Source organism: Andrena cerasifolii, chromosome 12 (assembly GCF_050908995.1).
Source record: "Andrena cerasifolii isolate SP2316 chromosome 12, iyAndCera1_principal, whole genome shotgun sequence".
Lineage (NCBI taxonomy): Eukaryota > Metazoa > Arthropoda > Insecta > Hymenoptera > Andrenidae > Andrena > Andrena cerasifolii.
The window spans coordinates 8,651,772-8,674,585 of NC_135129.1; the positions used below are offsets into that span (position 1 = coordinate 8,651,772).

Consider the following 22,814-nt stretch of genomic DNA (forward strand, 5'->3'; position numbering starts at 1 on the left):
GCAGACACGCGAAAATCACTCCATCTAATTATAAAGCGCGCCGGCAGAGACGCTACCTAACCAGGATCACCGGCAACATAGGTTCGTCCTCTAATTCTTTCACGCTACGCGCAACAATTCGTTTGCGCAGGGTCGCGATAGTACAATCTAATCGCACTCACCGACCGACCACTGTTTGCTAGGATCAAATAGTCGCCGCGAGGGAACCGGCGCGGCGGGCCGATCCGCGGCCGAGATATAATCCTAATTAATAGATTCCCTTCAAGTAGGGACGGGAATCTATTAAAATCCCGGATCCTTGAAAGACGCCACGCAGCCCGGCCCGGTTGCGCAACTGTCGGGGAAACGGCACGGTCGGAAGGCAGGATCTCGAGGAGTGATCCGGCTCCGCGAGAGGAGCAGAAAAGGAAGAGGATCCTAGGTGGTCCCCCACCAGAGATAGAGGTGGTCCACGGAACCGCCTCCGCGATCTACCATCCAACGTTTCGTGCGTGTGCCAGACGTGTGCTCGTCGTTTCTGCCTCTTTCGTGGACCAACCTGTGTGCCTGGTCCCTGAACGAACCTCCACAGGCTCACCGATCCGCGTCCGTGTCTCTTCTCTAGTCAGTCAGTCAGTCAGCCATCGGAGTCTCCTTGATCCGCGTGCCGCCACGCCGCGTCTTCTCCTCCGAACGGTACCTCGGGATCCTCTCCGTTCCCTCGACCCTGTCGCCCGAGCCAGTGAAGCTGCATTCCCGATACCTCGGCACCGTTGTTCGCCGAGAATTCGACAAGCTGGTGCGCGCGTCCGTGGATGAAACGTGGACACTGGTGTCGCCCGATGGCAGCTTCTGCGAACGCCGCGGCGTTTCCGACGATGGTGGACGATTAACTCGGCAAGCCGAGATTTTATCACGCATCTTCGGCCCGCGAACGGTATCCATTGGGCCCGATAACGGAAGGACTCGCGCGGCACAGTGACGGAAGTCGATGTAACGACGATACCGCTCGAGCCAAGGCAGGACGAGGGTCGGGGTCGAGATAAATCACGCCGCGATAACCCCGGATTAATTATCGACCTCCGCTCTCAGGCTGGATTCTTTACGATGCGCCTGCTACGTTCCACGTGAACGAAGAGGAGCCCGCGATAAACGGAGGGCCGATAAGTTGGGTATTTCGGCGAAATTTCCTCCTCGGACGCTACGGAAACGACTGTCTGGCCCGAGGGTATCTTTCGAGAGCGACGCGAGGGCCAGGGGAACCCGTTGCCTTCGACGCGAATGCGGAGGGCGGCGAAGAAGTGATCGACGAGAGGACTCCGGGAGATGGAAGCTCACCACGGAGCCGGTGCGTCGTCGGCGACGGAAACAAAAGCCGGACCATCCAGCGGAGAGCAGTGCAGCAGCTCGCTGGACGATGCAGTGGGCAAGCTTCTACAAGGTACGCATGCCATAGAAAGGGTCGCTGGAGTATGGGAATATTTTAAGCAGCCGAGAATCGATAGAGCGAGACCTCGCCCTATCCGTCTCGGCTCGTGGCGTCGCGAAGATCGTCTTACTCGGATGTTACGGTCATCTAGCCGACTATACAGGGGCGGGTGTGCTCATCGGGTCGTTTAGGGAGGAGGCTTTAATTGGCGCTGAAAGCCTGCTTCGGTGACTGGCTCCTCAGATTTATCCGCGCGATATCCCCAGGACGGATGGAGGGAATTAGGGGCGAGCATGATGAAAGAGGTAGAGACGAGGTAGGGAGGGCGCGGGAAAAGAGGAGCAGAGGACCGCAGAAAGATGATTCCGAGGAAGATTCGAGCGGCAGGTGCTGCGAACCGAGCGAAACCGCTGAGCGCTTGCCACCGACGCTAATTATGCTAGTACGAAATTAAATCCCAGACGAAATCGGCTTGGGAGGGCACCTAGCTGAATATGGCCGAAGGTAGAGCAAAAAAAGGGGGATGACGGCTGACGAGATCGCGTTGGTGGCTGCTCGCGAGTCTTCGAACGATCTTGTGGACGATTTTTATCGCCTCGGTAGGTATCTAGTTGTCAGAGAAGCTTGGGCAACGACAGGAATCCCTGTCAATAATTCTGTGCGAAAGATATCGCGGCGGAGATGGAGCCGCGATTTAACGGCCGAACGAGATCGATAGATCTGGCACGTGGCAGGCCAAGTGCTCCCGTCAGTCATCGACCAGAGGAGGTGTCGATGCATTTAAGGGGACCTCCTCCTCGTTAACCGCACTACCCGCGGTAACGAGCGGATTTGTAAAGGAGTTAATGTAGCAAGAGTCGACGACAGGTCGGCATTGACGACCGAGATGCCGAAACACACCGGTTCATTCAGCAAGCCACAACCCCTTATTGTGAACGCCACTCCCGATCCTCCCTGAGGAGTCGTTCATGCCGCAGAAAAGTATGAAACTTCTCGGTTAACCCGCTCCTATCTCGGCCGATTAATCAATTCGTCGTTGCCAGAGCACGAGCGTTGGCACGAGCCCGCGTCCACGAATTCAACGCACTTTCGCGGGGTACCCCGAGGGGTGAACGCTGCGCTCCGCGAACTCCCGGAGGCCCACACGCTTCTGAGCCGCGTACATGGTATAGTTTTCGCGCGAAATTTTTTCTATTCCCGTCGCTGTCCAGGGTGTGAGCCCTTCCTAGTTTCCACGGAAAGTACTCCGAACGGTATCGGCGGACGGTTTCGCGGAGGACCTCCAGCGGACGTTAAAAGGGGCCGACAGAGGGGCCGCATCGGTGAGCCGTGTCCCTACGGTAATTAGCTGCCACCGAAACCACAGCCTGCGCGCTACGCAGCTCGCATGCCCCTGGTGACATTTCACCACGTGCACCCTCCTTCCCTTTAACCTTCCCCTCTCCACTTTAACGATCACCAATCTGGCAATTAGGAGCGGAAATGTGCGCGTACCTCGAAGCGATCCTCCGACTCGGGTATTCTCGCTCTTTTCGTTCCCTCCTTTTTTTTCTCACACGGGCAGCAAATCTCTGCCGCTTAGCTCGGGGGACGTCCGAGACTGCGGGGCATAAAACAGATTTATACCTACCCGTTGCACGCTGGATTCGTTCTAAGGAGACGCAACTTTATTACTCGGCGTCGCCCGTTTCCCACGACGGAATTCAGAACTCTTCAGGGTTATTTATTCTCTACTCCGATAGCTTTTCAGCGGCTCCTCGACGCTGCGTCGGTCTCTCGTGGAGGAATCGCGGGGATGAAGGGATCGAAGAGCTCATCGCGATTAGACCGACCAAAGAATGGCGCGCGAAGGATAAATGGAGCGTTTCCAGCGCGCATCAGATTCGCAAGATGAAATTTCTCCGAACGGAAAACTCGAGGCGACCCAAATAACTCGGTTCTCGAGGTGGCGGCCGCTCGTTGCTCGGGAAAGAGAGGAAACCAGTAATAATAATTAGTCTCTTAATGGGAGGAACGATCGGCCGATAAAGACCACCGTGCTCGGGACCTCCTCTCTTTCATTTTCAACTCGTAAAAACCTCTATCGTGTTTGCGTCACGCGGAGGACCGTTGACGAGGGACGAGAAGAGAAACGCGCGTCACTCAAGGTATCAGCGTCGTCGAGTGTGTCTACCGCGGAGGATACAGGTGTCGTTTTATCTCCCACTCCTTTACGGTTTACGATACAATTCCGCGGGATGATAGGCAACGCAAGTTCCGGTGTGCGCCCGAGTCCTCATTTCTATTTCCTGTATTTAACGACGTCCATACAATCCTGGACGTATTCCCTGGTAGAATACCCGCTCGTAATCACGTTGCTTTCGCAGGCTACGACTGGACGCTGCTTCCAGTAACGTCGCGCGCGGGAGGACGGAGGAGCGCCCACGTGAAACGACCGATGAACGCGTTCATGGTGTGGGCTCAGGCGGCGAGACGTAGGCTGGCCGATCAGTACCCCCAGCTGCACAACGCGGAGTTATCGAAGACGCTGGGAAAATTGTGGAGGTACATTCTCACTGTTCTATCACAGGAACCGCGACGCCCGCGAAAGTGTCACGCTCATTTATTCGACAGAATTCTGAGCGACGGCGAGAAGCAACCGTTCATAGAGGAAGCCGAGAGACTGAGGAACGCTCACAAGAAGCAGCACCCGCATTACAAGGTGATCGATCGCCTCTGGTGACGTTCGACCTTTCAACTTCGTCCTAACATTAAATCGAGGCAATTTTAGTATCAGCCACGTCGGAGGAAACCGAAGCCCGAGGAGCAGGTGGGCATCGTGATGCACCGGACTACGCTGCCCTCGCCAGGAACGTCCCTGGACTCTACAAACTCCTCCGACTGCACGTACCCTCGCCTCTACCCAGACACCGGCGCGAAGACGTACGACAGGCCAACCTACCACGAGAGCAAGCCCACCTACGATCTGTCGAGATCGTCCTGGCCCGGCGACCCGACCAAGTACTCGCTAGATCACGAGAGCAAGCCGTACGAGCCGAACCCGAAGAGCTACGCGGACGCAAAGTGCTACGAGGCGGTCAAGTATCACGAGGTATCCGCGGCCAAGTATCACGAGGCCGTTCCGAAGTACTCGGAATTACAAGCGAAGCCTTACGACCTTCCCAAGTACCCGGACAGCTTGAAATACCCCGCGGACGTTACGAATTCCACGAAATCGTACGCGTGCGTGCACAGCCAGTATTACCCTGCCCCGGAGGGATACACGGTCCACGAGGAGAACGACTATCAAACGCAGGGAGTCGCCAGCCACTCCTTTTACCCGTATATATCCGCGTCCATGACGCAGCCTCCCTATTACATGGGCCCCCGGTAGATTACGGACCCTTCCGTTTCGTCGCAGCAATTGGCGAGGCTCGAAGGAAATTCGCGCGACTCGGGACGGGGATGCGCGAGACGGTGGAACGCTTGAGGTGATCGTAGAATGAGCGTCGAGACTCGGGTAGTTTGTTAGATGGCTTTATGTTTTCCTCTTCCTCTGCTATTTATTCTTTGGCAAGATCCTTTTTTTTTGTGATTAAATAAATGGTTTAAAAAAATAAATAACTTACTACGCGACATAATTCATTTTCTACGATTCCTGACTAGGTGGAAATGTTCGTATCACGGTTATTAGTCCCCTGTTAGAAGTACACCTTTCACGGTACAGCGGCACGGAGGCGAGCGGAATTGAATATTGCGCGGTAAATACAGAGAAACGTCGACGCAAAACTATCGGCGATATAATACAGAGTTAATGTAATAAGGAAGGAACGATTAAAGGTCAAGGTGTATTAACTAAAGCTGCACGATGCTATCGCGCCGGTGACGCACGAAGCAAAATCAGTTACACGTCGTTATAAACGTCGCGATCTATCACAGCGGCTAATTCTCTAATCTGATCCCTATTCGCATGCATAAACGCTTTCGCGCTCCATATCATGTCGGCTAGGACCTCGTCGCTTTTCTCATCCATCGGGATATCGTGCGACAATTGCGGATTGAACCTGTAGTAGGGCACTCCGATCATGGAGCACCAGGCTCTGGCACGATCGACGATCCTTCCGTCGCTGGCGGTCGCTTGATCGACGAGTAGCTCCGCGAGGACCGATATTCCCATGGCGAACTTTGCGGTGTCCCATAAGGTCTCGGGTAGAAACACGTCTATGTCCTTGAGCGGACTAGTGGGGATCAAGCCTGTCCCGAGGGAAACCACCATGGACAGGGGGATCGCTTCTTCTTCGCGGCCGATGGCTTTTAAAGCTAGATTGTACTCGTGAATCTCTGTCATCGCGTCCAAAGTCGGGTTGTTCGCTATCAGGCCACCGTCCAGGAATTTCCCAAAGGCCCGAAAGTAGGAAGGTGCTGCCCCGGTCGCCCGTGCCGCGTGCCAAGCCAATTGCTCGTTCGGTGGCACAGGGACATACGACTGAGCACCCTCTGTAAGTCGAAGCAGGGTACTGGGCGCGTCGTAATTGCGGAACAAGTGCAGCTCCACGGGCTTCTTATCGGCCAAGACACCGGTGATCATGATCTTCGATCGCGTGATCTCCGACATGACCGTGGTCGCGCCTAAACTGGCCTTTAGTACCTTCTCCAGGCCGTCGCTATTGTACGGCCGCATCCCAACGAAAGCTTCCTCTGTCATGCGGAAGTAGAGCGCTTGGCATTCTCTTAAGGACTTACCGGACGCGAGTCCCAGGGCTAGAATCCCACCGGTCGAGGTACCCGCGATCCAATCGAAACAATCTACGATAGGTTTCTTGAGGACAGTTTCGATCTCCAGTAGGCTTTGCACGAGCACCAAGCCGCGAATCCCTCCGCCGTCGAGGCATAGGAGTCGACCGCCTTTGATCATCTTGTTTCCCTGCGAAGCCATCTGGTCCATGGAAGAGACGTGAAGCATTTGATCCAGTATAGTTCGCGGTACAGCTGTGGGCGGTTGTTCCGGAGCGGTGCCGTTGAAAGTTTCATTGTGCTTGCAACCCAAGCTACAATTCTCCATCTCCGGTGGACAACGCCGAGCTCCCACCGCATCTAGAATGTACAGAATCCTCTGGCCGTCGGGCTTATTGATGTTTACTCGGTGCCGTGGCGTTTCCAGTTTCGCATTTCTAGCGTCGATGTCTGCCCCGAAGCCTATTAGAGTCTGAACTATGGCCGGCGTGCCGTCGGAAACGGCCAAGTGCAGCGAAGTATTCCCCTCCTTGTCAACGATATTCACAGAAGCCATGTGACTCAGAAGGGCCACCACGCATGGTAACCGTTTCCTCATCCCCATAATGTGTAGAGCCGTACGGCCATCGAAGTTCAGAGCGTCTATGTCGCAATTGGTTTCGATCAGAGCGTTAATCACTTCCCTGCTCAGGGACCAGTGCAGCGGCGTGCCGCCGAACTTCATATCCTCCGCGTGAAGAACGTTCGGGTTACTCTGAAGAAGATCGCCTACGTAGCCAGGACTAGAGGGCTGACCCTCGGACGCAGGAATATTCACGTCCGCTCCGATCAGAAGAAGCGCTTTCACGCATTCGGGCTTGTTGTTCAGACACGCCACGTGTATTGGCGTGTGCCCGTTAATATTCCGACTATTTAAACTATTTGGAAGATCACCCCCGAGGGCTAGAATGATTTCCTTTGTGGATGTAGCGGCGTAATGGTACACCGTGTTCCCATTATTGTCTATGTGCTCCAAGAAACTCTTAGCTTCTATTAGCATCTGTACAGTACGCAGATTATTAGTCTGCACAGCGACCTGCAGCGGCGATATCCCCATTTGCTCATCTCCACTGTTCAAGTGACAATTCACGATAGCGTGGGCAAAAGCATTGTGGAGGGAAAAGTGAGCTGCCAAATGCGCCAGTGTCCAAGTGGGATGCAACACTAAAGTATCGCATAACTTCTGTATCTTGTTCACGTTGCACATCTGTAGAAATAAATAGAAACAATCAACATAAGCAGGCTTGTGGTCCATCAACAGACTCGCCAAGAAATAATTCTTCGTTACCTCGCGGCAGATTTGAACGAGTACAGGAATCTTCTCCGTGTACATAAAGAAATGCACCTCGGCCTGTTCCTTATCGTCGGATCGGTATAGACTGGAAACATTACCTCGATAGATTCGATACTACAAAGTTGATCGCGCGAGAATAAAATATGACAGCATTGTGGTACCTATATGCCTGGAGCAATGTCTCCGTACAAGGTCTGTGAAGGACAATCTCATACTTTTCATTCCCCTCTTCCGAGTCGTAGAGCACAATGCCATCCTCGCGGCAACAAATACGTCGATTACGATATTGTTCAGGTTTGACTGCTAGAACCACGTTCGGTTCCACCGATAGAGAGACGATATTTCGAAGAACATTGCTGGCGATCGTCCCGAGCCAACTCATAACGGGAAACTTTTAGGTTATAGATGAAAACGATGTATGAAACAGCGGATCTTAATCGACGACGAAGCTGCCTCAGCGATTCAAAGCGTTATATAAATCCTTACTCGTCATTTCTCGGAAAATACTGTTATGCTGTGTTGCTAATACTGCAAAAAATTAACTGACTAATGTCGCTTCGACGGAAGACCTTGCGGAAAATCGGAGGCTAGGCACAAAAGCACGGTCATGGACCATGGTCGTGCATAAACGTTTCCGAACAGAGGTGTCTATTACTAGCTTCTTTATTACGTACTTACATACGAAGTCGTAATAACGACAATACCGAAGAAATCTGAATCAAATTTGAAATTATTATAATTCATTTTGAATTCATGTACTTGTATCGTAACTTATACGTACGTTTCACCAAATACGATGTTTCTTTCGTTAACAACAAGCGTCAAAATACAGTGTTCGAGTACGATGATGCGACGCAAACACGCAATGTCTTTTTGATGTCTTAGGTATTTAAATAAAATGAAAAGATAAAACTGATTGCATGTTGCTCGGCATCAAGATTTGTAATACTGACAAATTTGTTGTGCACTTTAAGAATACGTAATATTGTATATAGATGGACAGTTAATTAACTGTAGGTTAACCTTTACGTGAATATAATAGATTGTCGGCGTTAAATAGATATCACGGTACAATGCCTTTATTTTCAAATAAATTCTCTCCGAAAAAGACGCCTACTCGAAGGGCGGGAGTGTTTTTAGCGAACAAAGATTTGAGCCCGAAACGTATAGAAAAGGAACTTGGACCAAACGTTGGTCCTATACGTTTGAAACTCGGAGAGCAAGAAGCTATTTTCGATGCGGGTTTGTGGATTCCAGGTGAATTATTGCAATGCAGCTTTAGCGTAACAACACTTTCTTACGTTCGTTTATGCGTGCTGCTCGTGTCATTTCAGAATCCGGCAAGATCGGAGGGACATACAAGGAGAATGAGGAATTGAAAAAGGAAGTGAAAAGATTAGAGGAAGAAAACAATTTATTGAAGTTGAAATTTGAAGTACTTCTCGATATGGTTCGTAATCTTCTTCTTCGCTTAGATTACGAAATATTAATGCAACACTTGATAATTTTTATACTCCACAGTTGACACAAACAACAACAGAATTTCATTCGCAAAGAGAAGAACTGGATAAATTAAGAAGAATTTGATTATTCAACAAAGGCACTGAATCTTGACATTCACATGACATATGAGCATGTTAGATCTTAAAATTTCAAAATTATTTTCATACTTATGACCATGTGTTTGTTCAATTTGAGTATTATGTGTAATAAGCCTAATATTAACTCAACTCATAAATATCCGTACACACACACACACACACACACACATATATATATATATATACATATTACAAATTTATTAGAGTACGTTCACAACGGTGAATGTGTAAGGCATGTAAAAAGTTTTAAATAATAATATTGATCACAGAGACATGTGTCGTTATCATTATTTTATATATGTACAAATTTCCTAAAATATAACCCGTTTCACTCTTCAATCCATTGCATTTTCCGGACACGTTCTTCTCGTGTGCCCTAGAAGACAAATTTGTAGCATAATATAGGCAATAATAATTTATACATCAAGACATTACGTAAATGAAGTACAAACCTTCCCTTCCGCAAATTCCGCATTTCCTCTTAGCGCTGGTAGTTGTTCGAGGCTTTCTTTGTGTATTCTCATTTCTAGTCTGTCCCCTTCCTCTGGATGCTTGAAAATTCGTTCCTCTTGATGTATCGTTATGATCCTGAATGTTTTCATCTCCCCATTGAAAGAATTTACAAGATTCGTGCATGCCTTTTGGACACGAATAGAATAAACGTCCTTTATTAGGCCCATCCTTCAGAACGGTTCGCCTGCAACACACGTAGACAGTTATTTACTCGAAATACCGAAAGTAAACGGAGAAGTATTATCAAATATTCGCTCACTCTTTTGCCTGTTCGTTGCAGAGACATTTAATAGACGAGTCGGCATTTCCCCATGAATTAGAAGCAGCACTGCGACCAGCTGGTCGAATACTTGTATTTGCAGTCGGCCGCGGATTTGAATCTCTATTTACATTGTCTTGTGCGTTATCCGATGCCCACAGAAAGAAATCGCAACCGCTACCTTGAGGTTTGGCACATTTATAAAATAATCTTCCTAAAATGTGCGTTACAAGATAATGGTAAGCAAGATAATGGTAAGTAAGTCAAGCAAGTGGGAAGAGGGATTTAACGTAAGTAACTCTTTACCCTGATTCGGCCCTTCTTTCCTTACTGTTAACTGAATCGCATTTTCGTGGCATCTACACACAATAACAGCGTCATCACCGAGGTCACCCCATGATGTACCTTGCTCATTATTCGTTGAGCCGAAGTCAGTGTGCACGGAGCTGGAATTCTTTGTATCGATCCACTTGTCATCGTTCTTCGGAGCATTTCGTTTCCTGGCATTTCCACTATTATTTCTCGATCTACTCGTATCATTACGATTACGATTCTGATTTCGTACGATCCCTACAGATGTGTTATTTTCAGATAAATTTGCCCTGTTGCCAGCAACGCGGGGTTGATGAATTCCGTTGTTTCTTACTGAAGGTGGATTGGAAATAGCAGCCGAGCTCGATCCATCGAACGTGCTGCGGTAACCAGAGTCATTTCCTTGACTAACATTCTTTATGCTATCAGCCTTTATATTTAGGGATTCATTGAATGAAGGGTCGCAACCTCCTATGCAAGTTGTGTAAGTAGTACCATACATTGGGAAAGCGTTTCGAGCCAACTTGAATGTTAATTTACGCTTGTTCTCGGGACACTGAAGATACGTATAATATAGTTACCGGTTGTAAATCCTTTTCATTGTGTAATAATATTATACTTACTTGCGAACAAACTTCATTCAAAGTTTCAATGGATTCAACATACTGAGGGAACCAAATCGCGTTGGTACACGGTGGAAAACCCATGCAACCGATATACTTCCCTGTGCCCTGCTTTCTATCTTTAAGCACCATGTTCGAACCACATTTCGGGCATTTAAAGATAACAACTTCCTCGGGCGGATTACTAATTTCTAATTCTCCCACTTCCGTTGGCCGTTCATCAAGATAATCCGCTAAAGCGTTGTCAATTAAATTAGCGCGTTGTATTGTTATCCGAAACACATCGCGATACGTATCTATCTGACTTCGTAAAACATCCTTCGGATCCTTTTGCCGATCACATATCCTGCGTGCAAGAACATGGAGTTAAAATCCGTTTTGAACTTTGAATAGCTTTTCATTCGTATTAGAAAACTGATGAATCGACGTACAATTTAAGATCTTTCTCTAAACCAGATCTCAAGTTTGGTTTCGACATTTCAAATCCCATATTATCGTAGCCCATTACTAATCCAATTCCAAGCTTTCCAGGTATTAAATGCTTTCCATCTATCAGACCTACGTACTGCCGTGACTTTATTCTGTCTATGTGGTCCGCGTGTGTGGCGTCAGTGCCAATACCATACTTGTCCATCAAACTAATCAAATCGGCTTCGGTTAACAGCTGCGGCGCAGACGTCTCCTCTTGTACCATGTCGATGCTAGTTGGATTGAAAACCTGCCCTACTTGGTACACGTGAATTTCTTTATCGCTCCATTTCTCATATACATACACCTCCAAATAATTTCTCTCAATAATTTGTAGACCGTTAGTGAAAAATGTTTCTCCAGCTATATCGATCTCTACGGTTGTTTCTTGTCCTACCGCGTTCTTCGATAAACAGGCCAGAAAGTGACGGACCACAAATTCATATACTTTAGCTTCGTCACCTGTTATTGGACAATTACCATAAAAAAATCTAAATAATGAATCTAACATGTTGAATTGTCTACACGTAAATATGTACGTACCCTGTAAACTGTCGGTGTATTTTGTTGGATGTATAGGAGGATGCGCTTGATCGCTCTTTTTCCCTTGTCTAGGATTTAATCCTGCCTCGAGTAGTCGTTGCGCAAAATTACCCCAAGCTGCATTATGCAGTTGCTGATCTACCAAAGGAACAAGGTTCAACTCCTTTGGAAATATATTTGTTTCTGTGCGTGGATAACTGATAAGACCTTGGGTATATAATTTCTCGGCGATTTTCATAGTCTCCTTTGCGCTTAAATGAAGTTTGCGAGAGCCTAGCTTCTCCATTTCCTAAGGTATATTTGAGTTAAGAGAAATAAATCCCATTTCCTTCCACTCGTTCAGGATATTACCCTATCACTTACCACTGTATCCAACGGTAGAGGCCTCCACTTACTCTTAGGTTTACTCGTCACCTTTTTCACAGTGGCATTAGGTTGCTCTAGACATATATCCAAAAATACTTCGCAAGGTAATTTTTCAAATAACCTTCCTCTCGACCACCTGAACTCCACAGATAAATTGTCACGAACATCCATCACCTTCAGCTTCCAATAGGGCTCTGGTTTAAATTTCTCTACGGCTAGAAATCTTTCAACTACAAATCCTAGTGTAGGAAATTGGCAGCTACCGTAACTGATAAGCATATCAGAAAGGGTCCTAGGAAATACCTTCTGAAGTCTCAAAGTTTGAAATCTTGTAAATGCAGCACCTGCAAATGTTACCCTCTTTAAATGCAATTCTCTGAATGAAGTAGCTGTATAGTATCGCAGCAGCGTTATTGCATACCTATCCTTAAATCTAATTCACTTCTGACTTCAACAGCATCGCTAATTGCTTTATCAGGTTCGCACAGGTTTTGAATGGCTCTATCTATAGACATCTGCGTGATTTCAGAAAATTTTGCTCTACGGAAACACGTGTAGATGTATTAACGAGTAATGCAAAATGCGATTATGCGTGTAGCTATTTCATTACCTATATATACGCATATTTGGTTTAACCGCTTGGCAGACTTCAATTATTTCGAACCCGATATTTTCCCCCTCGCGATCGCAATCTGTCCAAATAATTAATGCGCTGCATTTACGTGCTTCTCTTTCTAAAGTACTTTTAATCTTAATAGACGACTCTTCCATGCATTGCTTTATCACAGGTGCATCGAACAGAGTTAAGGGATGACACGCTTGCCAATTACGATATGCTCCGACAAACTTGTGGTTCAACAAATGACCAGACACGGATGTCATAATCATATCACAATTTTGATTCCACAAGTGTGACTTGAACTCATAAATCTTATTGTACACGGACAATCCATCTCTCTGGAACAGTAAAAGAGGATTAGACAGATATCAACTGACGGGAATTCTTACGCTTTAATTATAGCGAGATTTCGTTACCCGTTGGCTGGAGCCGCGAGATAAATAACCCGCGATGTTTTTTGCGGCGTCATTTTTTTCCGCAACATTAAGAACTTTCATGACCTCAGTAGAATAACAGTATCTAACGAAAAATATATGTTGTAACAAGTTACATGAACTTAATGTTACGGTATTCAGCAGTTTACTCCCATAGTGGCTCTTCACTCTCATAAGGTTATAACTTATAATCAACATTATCACGGACCGCTGTCATGATGGTTCGATAGAAAATATACCAATTCATTGCTCTCATATTTCATTACCACATCTATTAAGAACGTTAATCGGTATTCCGTTACATAGTTTCGGAGTACTCTACAGTTTACAGAAATGTACAGAACGGAGTTAACTGTCAAGTGCTGCCGTTAACAAGTGCTGAACGCTGCTGCTCAGCTAATTCAGTTATGTCGAGCAATGTACAAAACATAATCCCAAGATAATCACTATCGAAAAAAAAAAGTTATCATCGGCTTAATAATCGTAAATGATTGCATATATTGTTCGTGTGAGGTTCAATTTACTGAAAAAAATGACATTTTCCGTGGCTGACGGTTGAATAAGGTTGAATAACTCGCATTCTTGACGGAGCACAGTAACTTTTTCATTGCGAACGTTGCAAGTGTGTTAACGCAAGAAAGAAAAAGCTGGAACTAACAGTAGACATTTTTAATGTTTTGCACGATAATTTTGGATTCCATGCATCTTTGTCGAGACACGCGTAAGCAAATAATACTACATTGTAAATAACGTTTCATCAGTTTGTAGAATCACTTCGTTCGCGATCGAATAAATATGTTACATATCCGGTATTCGGTGGCACCTTCTGTACTTCCGTCAGTTTCCTATTTTTCTCCGTAGTAATCGTTAAATTTCGACGTGTTTTGTAACCTTTACGAATATATCCATGGAAAGCTTCGTGATCGTTACCACTTACGGTTCGATATTTCATCCTTTGTACTGTATTTACGAACGTTTATGAATTATACATGCTGCCCGTAATTATCATATAATAACGATTCATCATTCTTGTTCCAGTAACACAGTTACTCTAATCAATTATTTCAAAGAGAACCAAACATGACGGAGGACATGTTAGGTGCAGATATCTGTAGGGTCTGTCGATCCGAAGGACTTTCAGACAGACCCTTGTTTCACCCATGCATATGCACAGGCAGCATTAAATGGATACACCAAGAATGCTTAGTACAATGGATGCGTTATTCGCGTAAAGAGTACTGCGAGCTTTGTGGATACCGCTTTTCATTTACACCGATTTATAGCCCAGACATGCCACGCCGTTTACCGCTGAGAGACGTAGTTGGCGGATTATTTTCCAGCATTGTAACGGCAGTAAAATACTGGTTGCATTATACTTTGGTAGCAATTGCATGGCTGGGGGTTGTTCCCTTAACTGCTTGCAGGACGTACAGAGCATTGTTTAGCGGACCACTGGATCTAGTTCGAGTAAGTAATCTCTTCTAATGCAAACATATAGTCGAATGGAATTTAATGACAGAGCAGAGAATAATAAGACACTTTTACTTGTAGATAATGTCATTACCAATGGACATGCTATCCGCAGAAAATATATCTTCGGATGTATTTCATGGTTGCTTCGTAGTTACTTGTACGCTATTCGCATTTATTGGTTTGGTGTGGTTAAGGGAACAAATATTGCACGCTGGTGGCCCGGACTGGCTCGAGAGGGACAATGTTCAGTTGCCTCCAGTTGATAATCCTCCGCACGTGGAAGTTCCTCCCCAACAGTTTCAAGAGCAAAGAGCCCTTCCGCAGCAAGAAATCCAAGATAACAATAATGTCCCGCCTTTCGTTGACGAACCGCCTATCCTGCCAGAGAATCCATTCAATGACGACTCGGGAGACGAATTGCCTATCCTGCGAGAGAATCCGTTCAACGACGGCCCGAGAGACGAACTGCCTATCCTGCCGGGGAATCCATTCAATGACGACTCGGGAGACGAATTGCCGGTGCTGCGGGAGAATCCGTTTAACGACGACCCAGGAGATGAACCGCCCATTCCGCCGGGGAATCCATTCAATGGCGACCCGGGAGACGAGCTGCCTGCCCTGCCAGGGAATCCATTCAATGACGATTCAGGATACGCGGAAGGACACAGGGCAGAGGAGAACAATCCACCGGATAATCAGAGGATAGGCGAAGCTGAAGGAATTGGTAGAGATATTGAACCGCAGTTGGCTCCCCGAAATGCGGAGCTACCTCCTAGAGATATGGTGCCACCTGCGGCTCCCAGAAACATAGAACCACTAATACCTCCTAGAGAGGTCGAAGCACCTGTACCTCCGAGAGATGTAGAACAACCAATGCCCCCAAGAGACGAACTGGGGGTAGATGGGGAACAAGCAAATGCAAGAGCTGGTGAAGAGTGGGGGGAACAAGTTGAAGGTCAAGCACAAGGAGAAGCCGAGGAGGCGAACTGGAATCCAATGGAATGGGATAGACCCGCCGAGGAGTTAACTTGGGAACGCCTTTTAGGCTTGGATGGATCTCTGGTTTTCCTTGAGCATGTCTTCTGGGTTATCTCGCTGAATACCTTGTTTATTATGGTATGTATCTATACGTTTCAAGTCGAACGAAACGTTAAGCAATTAAATCTCAACGTATTTTCGTGACTTGAGATATGTTACCTTTGATTTTCAGGTTTTTGCTTTCTGCCCTTACCATATTGGTAGTTTCGCTATAGCAGGATTAGGGCTACAAGAATATGTAGCAGCGTCGCATTTCGAGGGATTAGTAACTACATTATGCGGTTACTGTGTAATTGGCGTTTGTTTGGTAGTCCTTCATACACTCGCGGCCCTTTTAGGTTTCCAACGATCTCAGCGTATACTAGGCTTATGCTACGTTATAGTGAAAGTTTCTTTGCTGTCCGTTGTCGAGATAGGGGTGCTACCTTTAGTCTGTGGTTGGTGGTTAGACATTTGTTCATTAGCGATGTTCGACGCCACGCTTAGGGACCGAGAATCCTCGTTTAGACTTGCTCCTGGCACTTCGATGTTCATCCATTGGTTGGTAGGGATGATTTATATATATTATTTTGCTTCGTTTATTCTGTTATTGCGAGAAGTGTTACGGCCAGGGGTACTTTGGTTTTTGCGAAACTTGAACGATCCCGATTTCTCTCCTATCCAAGAGATGATACATCTTCCAATTTTAAGACACGTAAGGAGACTCGTGGCATCCGCAGTTATATTTGGAACAGCTATTCTGTTAATGTTATGGTTGCCAGTGAAACTTTTAAGATGGGCATGGCCAGGATTCCTGCCATACACAGTGACCGTTCAAAGCGAGGCTCAGGTAAAATAAGATAAAACAATAATTCCCTTGCCGTGATCTCGCGGTGGTTATATTATTTCGTTCTATGTGTTTTTAATGTAGGTGAGCGAGTTGTCTTTGGAGCTGTTACTGCTGCAAGTGATTCTTCCCGCGCTGTTGGAGCAGTCTCATACACGTACATGGTTGAAAGCTCTAATAAGAGGCTGGTGTCGAGTAGTGGCCTGGATGTTCGATTTACAATCGTATCTGCTACGAGATCAAACGGAGGATCCAGGGCCAGCGGTGATCGAAGAGCCACAACACCCGGACTTGGGTGCTGCGCATCAGGCATTATTGCAAAGAGAAGGGCCAATAGGTTTTCAACCCTACATCAGACCGCGTTGGTTCCCTGCTCGGCTGGTCAGTCTCTTATTCTGCGTTTGCGTGTCCCTTGTTATCGCTAGCTTGATAGCAATGACTCTCCCTGTGTGGCTTGGGCGCAGAGTAATGGCCCTGTGGATGGTTGGAGCTCCTGCTCCATCTCCACCGGTCTTACCACCTACTTTAAGTGGAACCGGTAAGTTTCCTTTTAACCACACGGACCGCTAAATTCTACTTATAACAACTTCTCTATTCTAAACTCTGCTCTTCGTTTAATTTCGCAGAAACTAGCGAAGCTGTAGTGGCTTTATCCGGACGAGTTCACGAAGTGTACACGGTAGCCTGTGGAACGTATGTATGCTGGGCCGCAGCAAGAGGATTAGCCCTGGCACTCTCTTGGTTACCGCGTGGACGAAGAGCTGTCTTAGACCGAGTAAAACATTGGGCAATCATAGGCGTCAAGGCATTCGTTGCATTTTTCCTACTTATTGGTTTAATACCACTCCTGTTTGGTCTTCTTCTTCAATTAGTGGTCCTGGTACCTTTACATGTACCGCTCGAACAGAATCCTATCTTGTTTATCTGGCAAGATTGGGCCCTGGGTGTACTATACACAAAAATAGCAACGGCCATTACTATGATGGGACCGGACTGGAGAATTCGCCTGGCAATTGAACGAGCGTACAACGATGGCATTAGGGAAATAGATTTGAAGTTCATCGTTACTGAATTGGCAGCTCCAGTAATATGTTGCTTCGGTCTTGCTCTAGCTGTTCCTTACGCCGTGGCCTATGGAATAGTCCCACTTTTGATCACAAATTTACAAACGCAGATCCTTATTGCCAGACGTTTGTACCCGTTTCTCGTGCTAATAAACTTGGTGTGCATTGTTATTTATTTCCAAATTCGCCAGTTCAAAAAGCTTTACGAGCATATAAAGAATGACAAATACCTCGTGGGACAAAGACTAGTAAATTACGAGCATCGAAATAAATCTCAGTCGCAACAGCAACAGCCACAAGCGTCAAGCTAACGCGGCTAGTGTAACTGTTTCTCAGTGGTGATATCAAATTAATGAAAAATTCTCTAATGTACAGCCTCTATTGCGCTTAACTATAACATACACTAACTTATGTTGATTATATCTTAATTTTTACTATTATAATTTATTAATGTAAGCGATACTGGATACATTAAAAAGACTGTTATTCAATGTATCGCTTTCCTGTTCGATACATTGCAAATCGCTGATATCTTTACTTATCGAAATTGTTAAAGTAATTTGTCTCAAAGCAACAACTGACATCTTCCGCGATAACGATAACGAACGAATATGACTCGAAGAAAGAGAGATTTGAAATAATGTTATTTGATCATTGTCGATCAAAGGAATCGATTTTTAAGTAGGCCATAAATTTAACATTTTCAACTGTAGAGATACGATGTACAAAGTTCAAGTAAACCTTAATCAATCTCTTAGAAAGTAGATCTCAAAGTAAGAGAGCTGTTGTGAAAGTGGAGCTACATTTTAATTGAGAAAAATTGATTAGCAGCGAAGTAACAATCCTATTTTATTGTAAACGAGTAATGTTTGAAATCAATTTAAATAAAACTAGGAAATACCTACAGTTCGATGGAAATGAAGAAATTCGTATTCCCCGCAAAGTCTAGTACATATTGCTTTCCCTGTCTAAATCGTAGGATACTGTTAAACGTTAGACCTCGAATAGTTGTGCTAATTTGTCGTTACGTGGAGCATTACATTATTCTGGAATTAGCAAATTTGTTATATACATGTAACTATACAAGAAAGAATCATAAAATTCTTAGATCTATTATGTGAAGTCTTTTTTATATGAGAATAAAAGTTTTAAGCAGTAATTTGGCTTCATTAGTCCGTATATATACAAAACATATATTTTGCGTATGATATACATAATTTTATGTACAAAGTTAGGTGTAAGTAAAAACTATTTATTTGTATACGTACCAATACTTCAGAAATTAATGAAATCGTACGGTCATAAAGATGTAAAAATGTTTTCGCAATGTACTTTAAAGCATTATCGAAATAAAAAAGATCCATGTAAAAGAATTTATTTTCTGCACTTTACTTGTTTTGATTCTGTGTATAAAATATCTTTACAGCATAAGTGTGACTTTCGTCTTGGTAAAAGAATTCATTAAAAAATATATACACACAATGTATCGTACATCTAAAAATGTTTAACAAAATAAATACATATGCATATGTTCGAAAAGTAAAAAATTTCAGTCACATATACATGTGTACAGAGATGAAGATGTGTTTGCATTGATGTGCCCAAAATACAGTAATTTACGTCAGGATTAACAAATTAATCATTGTTCCAACTTTGTCTCCTGATTCGGTGGTAAAAGAATACCAGTTGGTTGATATGACACAGGATGTTTCTCAATCCTCAAATATAATAAACTAAACATATTTATTACCTGGAATATATCGGGCAAGTTATTGAAATTGTTTCGTATCCAATTTCTTTCTCTTTTGGAACAGTAATATGCATATTTTATGTTACCTGAGTAACAGCAGGTTGTTTCCAGGATATACTTATGGTTGGAACTGAATATTCTGTGGAATATTTAATAGTTGCCAGCTTTTTCAAATCCACGAAATAAATCTTCAATTTTATGCCCCCTTTACATAGTATAACATCTACACTCTGCTCTTTTACATCTAACACGATACCCATAGTGATAATAGGGCCATTTAAATCTATTAAATATGTGAAGTACAATAAGCTACTTTGTTCCTGGGCTAGTTTGGCAGTGTACTTCTTTATATTACAATTTCTAGCTATTCTATAGTGGTAGAAACAACACCAAGATTAATCAAATGTTCTTATATAGTGCTACTCGTCGTATCTTCAGTAACTTACGCCGTACACAACTTTTGCGTCCATTGTTGGGGTAATACTTCGTCACGTATGGCCTTATAAAGTAAACGGTGAACCACGCAATCAGGGTATCGCCTAATCGGGGAAGTAAAATGCGTATAAAACGGCACATTTAAAGCGTAATGTCTCAACTCCTCTTCTGCGTTAACAGTAGACGAACGTTTGTAGGTGGCACGCTGCGAATACACGAAATTATGTAAAGCTGTTACGTTGATAAAATCTTATACAATAGCGAGTTATATACATAAATAAAAGATCGTACATTCATAGCTTTGGAGCAAAGATTATAGATGACCATCATCCTGTATTTCACTGTATCATCAACCTCGTTACATTCCGATTCTAATTTTTCTTCGTAACGTTTGATGCTAGCGTCTAAAGATGCCGATGATTCGATTTCTAAATTAATTCCAAATTTTTGTAAAGTATCTTTGGTTCCCTTGAGAACAAACTTCGAAGGTTCTCTATGATTACGTAATAAAGCAGTCTCGGGAAATTCCTTGTACAAATATGTAGCCACTGTTGTATTAGCTAGCAACATAAACTCTTCTATAAGCCTAAAACGCAGTTATTTAAATAATCCGTCCGGAGCACTGATTTTTATCAGAAAGCAATATTTATACCTATTGCTGTCTTTTAGCTCTTCGATGCTGTAAGATATTGGTAATCCAGTATTTCTATCAATTGCGACGTGTAATTTTGGCTGATGTATCGTTAAAGCACCATTCCCTAATCTTTCACTACGCAGTTCGACACTTAAATTATACAAAATATTTACTGCTTTCGATAAATCGTTAACACTATAATTCTCACTTATTTTTAAAAAATCGTCAGGCCACTTATTGTTTGGATTTTCAATAAATGCCTGAGCGTGTTTGTAAGTCATTTGGCAGCATGAATTTATTATGGTCTTAGAGATACGAAATCCGGTCACTTTTCCATTTCTTGTCATTTGCCAAATGACGGAAAATGTTAGCTTATCTTGACCAGGTACTAGAGAACACACTTGACAGAGCTGTTTCGGTAACATATGGTACACATTGTCGGTCATGTAAACAGTTGTTGCTCGTTTTGCAACTTCATCATCTAATGGAGTTAAAAACTCCAAAAAATGAGTAACATCAGATATATGTACACCAATCTATAATAAGAAAATATAATAACACCTAGATGTGTAATAAGAAAATATAATAACAACTAGATGTATAATAAGTTAATTATACGAAAGGTACTTCTGAATAACGAGAAATTACTTCATAGTGTCCATTTTCCAAAACTTTACAAGAAACTGCATCGTCTAAATCGACCGCAGACTCAGGATCGATAGTAAACACACATGTGTCTCTCCAATCTTCTCTATCCCACAAATCGTCTTTCATTATCACATAGTCGCTACTCGGAAGACCTTCCATTAATTCTTGGCTATAAGGTGTTACGTCTATATTGTGTTCGGATAATATAGCGAGCGATTCGGCTTTTATATCACCCGCAGTTCCAACTATTTCTACGACTCTCCTGCAACAATTATAACATGTTAATAAACTTTGATATTAAAAATTGTTCGGCCTTTTAAATTACTATCATACCCAACTACAAAGTAAGGTTTCACCCAATTAGTTACGGCTGCTAGGAACAATGTATCCTCGTATATGCTCGGCTGGTTAAGGAACCCCTTTGGTAGCGACGCGGGGACTATTTTCAACAATGGAATACGTTTATCCCTAGGATAGAAAATTGTAGATACACCGTCGTGTTTTAGATGTCCGATTGTTGTTCTCGGATGTATTTCTTCGCGTATACAAACAATGACGCCAGTCTTCTGCTTCTGTCCCCCCGGAACGGTGTGCCATTTGTCCGGAGGATGAATGCGAGCTACGACGTAGTCCCCCTCGAAAGCTCGATTTCTGTCTCTTAAACCAATGATCAATAGATCCCGTTGATCGTCGTTGAAAGACAAATATGCGTGTTTAAAAAACTTGGGATTGATACGCAGATATCCTTCCATGTATTCTATGTTGTCTGGGTTCTGATCCTTCAAAAGCTTATCAATTTGTTTCACGGGAATATGTTCAAGAAATGACTCTCTTCCTAGCAAGCGTTTAGAACTTTTCTGATCGTTAGCTCCATTCTCTCCCCCAGCATCATTATCTATTTTACTGTTCTCCTTCGCTATTTCTATAACTTCTTCGCTGTTCTTGCAATCACGTTTTTGCTGTCCTTTTTTTACTAATTTACTTTGCTCCTTCCTCACTTCAAAACTCTTTTGTTTTTTCTATAAAAAACATCAACGTTTAAATGGGCTGATGTTTAGAGAGAGAAAAAAAAAATTTTACCTGCTTGAATGTCTGTTGCAAAGCATCCTGACTGTTATTGTGGCAAGGTGCTCCCTCTTTTTGAGGCTGCTTCGAGCACATTGGTTTGCTCGATAATCCTTTTGCAATTACTTTTTTACTATCATTTTGTACGAGGCTTTTGCCTTTATTACGTTGTTTTTTTTTAATAGGACCCGAGGGGTTTACTTCTTCGGACATGCTGCAAGCTTGACGTGCAACTATACGTTTAAATGGATTCAGAACTGAAACGAGAAGTATTTATATCATACGATCGTTGTTTTATGGACGATAACGTATTGTCGATGCACGCTTTTTCACGCGAAGAAAGTTAGACAAAGAATGCAAGAAATTTAGGTTATTTTACAACGGGGATTACTGTCGGTTCCAACGGCAAGAGAGTTAAATGCGAAAGGCGAGAGATAGATGATGTGCTTAATATCGAACTGTCCACCTTCTCTAAACCCAACGAAAATATAATCCCGATTTAAGGAAAATAATAATTTCAGCTGATACGCGACACCGTGTGGCTTCATTCGCTGTCTGAATTCAACGGGATTTTTAAAGTAACTCATCGCGATATCATCTTTCATTCTCGCATTTTCGTTTCCCTTATTCGAATTAATAAGCCACGGCGAAGCATTTGCGCGTTAATGGAAAACACTGGGAACAACGCG

The 22,814-nt window shown here is 44.2% G+C and overlaps 6 protein-coding genes across 10 annotated transcripts; 3 read left to right on the plus strand and 3 right to left on the minus strand.

Moving 5' to 3' along the window:
- Nucleotides 1-381: 381 nt before the first annotated feature.
- LOC143375386 (uncharacterized) lies at nucleotides 382-4,871 on the plus strand. The gene is made up of 5 exons (XM_076824397.1): nucleotides 382-966; nucleotides 999-1,420; nucleotides 3,775-3,952; nucleotides 4,022-4,109; nucleotides 4,179-4,871. Exons 2-5 carry the CDS (start codon nucleotides 1,306-1,308, stop codon nucleotides 4,779-4,781), a joined length of 984 nt encoding a protein of 327 aa, XP_076680512.1. The 5' UTR covers nucleotides 382-966; nucleotides 999-1,305; the 3' UTR covers nucleotides 4,782-4,871.
- Nucleotides 4,872-4,908: 37 nt separating this feature from the next.
- On the minus strand, nucleotides 4,909-8,084 carry Ipla2-via (calcium-independent phospholipase A2 VIA). The gene is made up of 3 exons (XM_076824396.1): nucleotides 7,616-8,084; nucleotides 7,449-7,539; nucleotides 4,909-7,367 (listed from the first exon to the last, which is right to left on the minus strand). The coding sequence occupies exons 1-3, from the start codon at nucleotides 7,834-7,836 to the stop codon at nucleotides 5,292-5,294; spliced, it is 2,388 nt and encodes a 795-aa protein (XP_076680511.1). The 5' UTR covers nucleotides 7,837-8,084; the 3' UTR covers nucleotides 4,909-5,291.
- Nucleotides 8,085-8,197: 113 nt separating this feature from the next.
- Nucleotides 8,198-9,327, plus strand: Cby (beta catenin antagonist chibby). The gene is made up of 4 exons (XM_076824398.1): nucleotides 8,198-8,339; nucleotides 8,497-8,711; nucleotides 8,789-8,904; nucleotides 8,976-9,327. Exons 2-4 carry the CDS (start codon nucleotides 8,528-8,530, stop codon nucleotides 9,039-9,041), a joined length of 366 nt encoding a protein of 121 aa, XP_076680513.1. The 5' UTR covers nucleotides 8,198-8,339; nucleotides 8,497-8,527; the 3' UTR covers nucleotides 9,042-9,327.
- A 43-nt stretch (nucleotides 9,328-9,370) lies between these two features.
- Nucleotides 9,371-13,582, minus strand: Top3alpha (topoisomerase 3-alpha). Of its 2 annotated transcripts, XM_076824393.1 has the most exons (11): nucleotides 13,175-13,582; nucleotides 12,750-13,096; nucleotides 12,561-12,679; nucleotides 12,137-12,483; nucleotides 11,774-12,062; nucleotides 11,194-11,692; nucleotides 10,763-11,108; nucleotides 10,134-10,695; nucleotides 9,828-10,041; nucleotides 9,508-9,752; nucleotides 9,371-9,431 (listed from the first exon to the last, which is right to left on the minus strand). In XM_076824393.1, the coding sequence occupies exons 1-11, from the start codon at nucleotides 13,388-13,390 to the stop codon at nucleotides 9,391-9,393; spliced, it is 3,225 nt and encodes a 1,074-aa protein (XP_076680508.1). In that variant the 5' UTR covers nucleotides 13,391-13,582; the 3' UTR covers nucleotides 9,371-9,390. The 2 variants fall into 2 exon arrangements, with proteins under 2 accessions (XP_076680508.1, XP_076680509.1); XM_076824394.1 differs by lacking the exons at nucleotides 9,371-9,431; nucleotides 9,508-9,752 and having other exon boundaries at nucleotides 9,896-10,041; nucleotides 10,134-10,397; nucleotides 10,474-10,695.
- Nucleotides 13,583-13,759: 177 nt separating this feature from the next.
- March6 (membrane-associated ring finger (C3HC4) 6) lies at nucleotides 13,760-18,966 on the plus strand. Of its 4 annotated transcripts, none has more exons than XM_076824388.1 (6): nucleotides 13,760-13,913; nucleotides 14,231-14,659; nucleotides 14,744-15,781; nucleotides 15,876-16,532; nucleotides 16,614-17,067; nucleotides 17,156-18,966. In XM_076824388.1, the coding sequence occupies exons 2-6, from the start codon at nucleotides 14,273-14,275 to the stop codon at nucleotides 17,902-17,904; spliced, it is 3,285 nt and encodes a 1,094-aa protein (XP_076680503.1). In that variant the 5' UTR covers nucleotides 13,760-13,913; nucleotides 14,231-14,272; the 3' UTR covers nucleotides 17,905-18,966. The 4 variants fall into 4 exon arrangements, with proteins under 4 accessions (XP_076680503.1, XP_076680505.1, XP_076680506.1 ...); XM_076824390.1 differs by having other exon boundaries at nucleotides 13,797-13,934; XM_076824391.1 differs by lacking the exon at nucleotides 13,760-13,913 and adding an exon at nucleotides 13,969-14,154.
- LOC143375384 (DIS3-like exonuclease 2) lies at nucleotides 18,953-22,733 on the minus strand. Its single transcript, XM_076824395.1, has 8 exons — nucleotides 22,141-22,733; nucleotides 21,394-22,079; nucleotides 21,061-21,322; nucleotides 20,431-20,948; nucleotides 20,070-20,364; nucleotides 19,790-19,983; nucleotides 19,430-19,712; nucleotides 18,953-19,343 (listed from the first exon to the last, which is right to left on the minus strand). Exons 1-8 carry the CDS (start codon nucleotides 22,336-22,338, stop codon nucleotides 19,233-19,235), a joined length of 2,547 nt encoding a protein of 848 aa, XP_076680510.1. The 5' UTR covers nucleotides 22,339-22,733; the 3' UTR covers nucleotides 18,953-19,232.
- Between the last annotated feature and the right edge of the window lie 81 nt (nucleotides 22,734-22,814).

Excerpts from the sequence above, each read along its gene's own strand:
- March6 (XM_076824388.1), top strand. The coding sequence starts at position 14,273 with ATGACGGAGGACATGTTAGGTGCAGATATCTGTAGGGTCTGTCGATCC. Across the intron at positions 14,660-14,743 it reads GACCACTGGATCTAGTTCGA|ATAATGTCATTACCAATGGA; the intron begins GTAAGTAATCTC and ends TTTTACTTGTAG. Across the intron at positions 15,782-15,875 it reads TGAATACCTTGTTTATTATG|GTTTTTGCTTTCTGCCCTTA; the intron begins GTATGTATCTAT and ends TTTGATTTTCAG.
- Ipla2-via (XM_076824396.1), bottom strand. The coding sequence starts at position 7,836 with ATGAGTTGGCTCGGGACGATCGCCAGCAATGTTCTTCGAAATATCGTC. Across the intron at positions 7,540-7,615 it reads ACATTGCTCCAGGCATATAG|TCTATACCGATCCGACGATA; the intron begins GTACCACAATGC and ends TAATGTTTCCAG. Across the intron at positions 7,368-7,448 it reads TCGTTCAAATCTGCCGCGAG|ATGTGCAACGTGAACAAGAT; the intron begins GTAACGAAGAAT and ends TTATTTCTACAG.
- LOC143375384 (XM_076824395.1), bottom strand. The coding sequence starts at position 22,338 with ATGTCCGAAGAAGTAAACCCCTCGGGTCCTATTAAAAAAAAACAACGT. Across the intron at positions 22,080-22,140 it reads TGCAACAGACATTCAAGCAG|AAAAAACAAAAGAGTTTTGA; the intron begins GTAAAATTTTTT and ends TGTTTTTTATAG. Across the intron at positions 20,365-20,430 it reads GAGCTAAAAGACAGCAATAG|GCTTATAGAAGAGTTTATGT; the intron begins GTATAAATATTG and ends ACTGCGTTTTAG.
- LOC143375386 (XM_076824397.1), top strand. The coding sequence starts at position 1,306 with ATGGAAGCTCACCACGGAGCCGGTGCGTCGTCGGCGACGGAAACAAAA. Across the intron at positions 1,421-3,774 it reads AGTGGGCAAGCTTCTACAAG|GCTACGACTGGACGCTGCTT; the intron begins GTACGCATGCCA and ends TTGCTTTCGCAG. Across the intron at positions 4,110-4,178 it reads AGCAGCACCCGCATTACAAG|TATCAGCCACGTCGGAGGAA; the intron begins GTGATCGATCGC and ends AGGCAATTTTAG.
- Top3alpha (XM_076824393.1), bottom strand. The coding sequence starts at position 13,390 with ATGTTGATTATAAGTTATAACCTTATGAGAGTGAAGAGCCACTATGGG. Across the intron at positions 13,097-13,174 it reads CTCGCGGCTCCAGCCAACGG|AGAGATGGATTGTCCGTGTA; the intron begins GTAACGAAATCT and ends TTACTGTTCCAG. Across the intron at positions 10,696-10,762 it reads TGAATGAAGTTTGTTCGCAA|TGTCCCGAGAACAAGCGTAA; the intron begins GTAAGTATAATA and ends ACGTATCTTCAG.
- Cby (XM_076824398.1), top strand. The coding sequence starts at position 8,528 with ATGCCTTTATTTTCAAATAAATTCTCTCCGAAAAAGACGCCTACTCGA. Across the intron at positions 8,712-8,788 it reads TGCGGGTTTGTGGATTCCAG|AATCCGGCAAGATCGGAGGG; the intron begins GTGAATTATTGC and ends GTGTCATTTCAG. Across the intron at positions 8,905-8,975 it reads TTGAAGTACTTCTCGATATG|TTGACACAAACAACAACAGA; the intron begins GTTCGTAATCTT and ends TATACTCCACAG.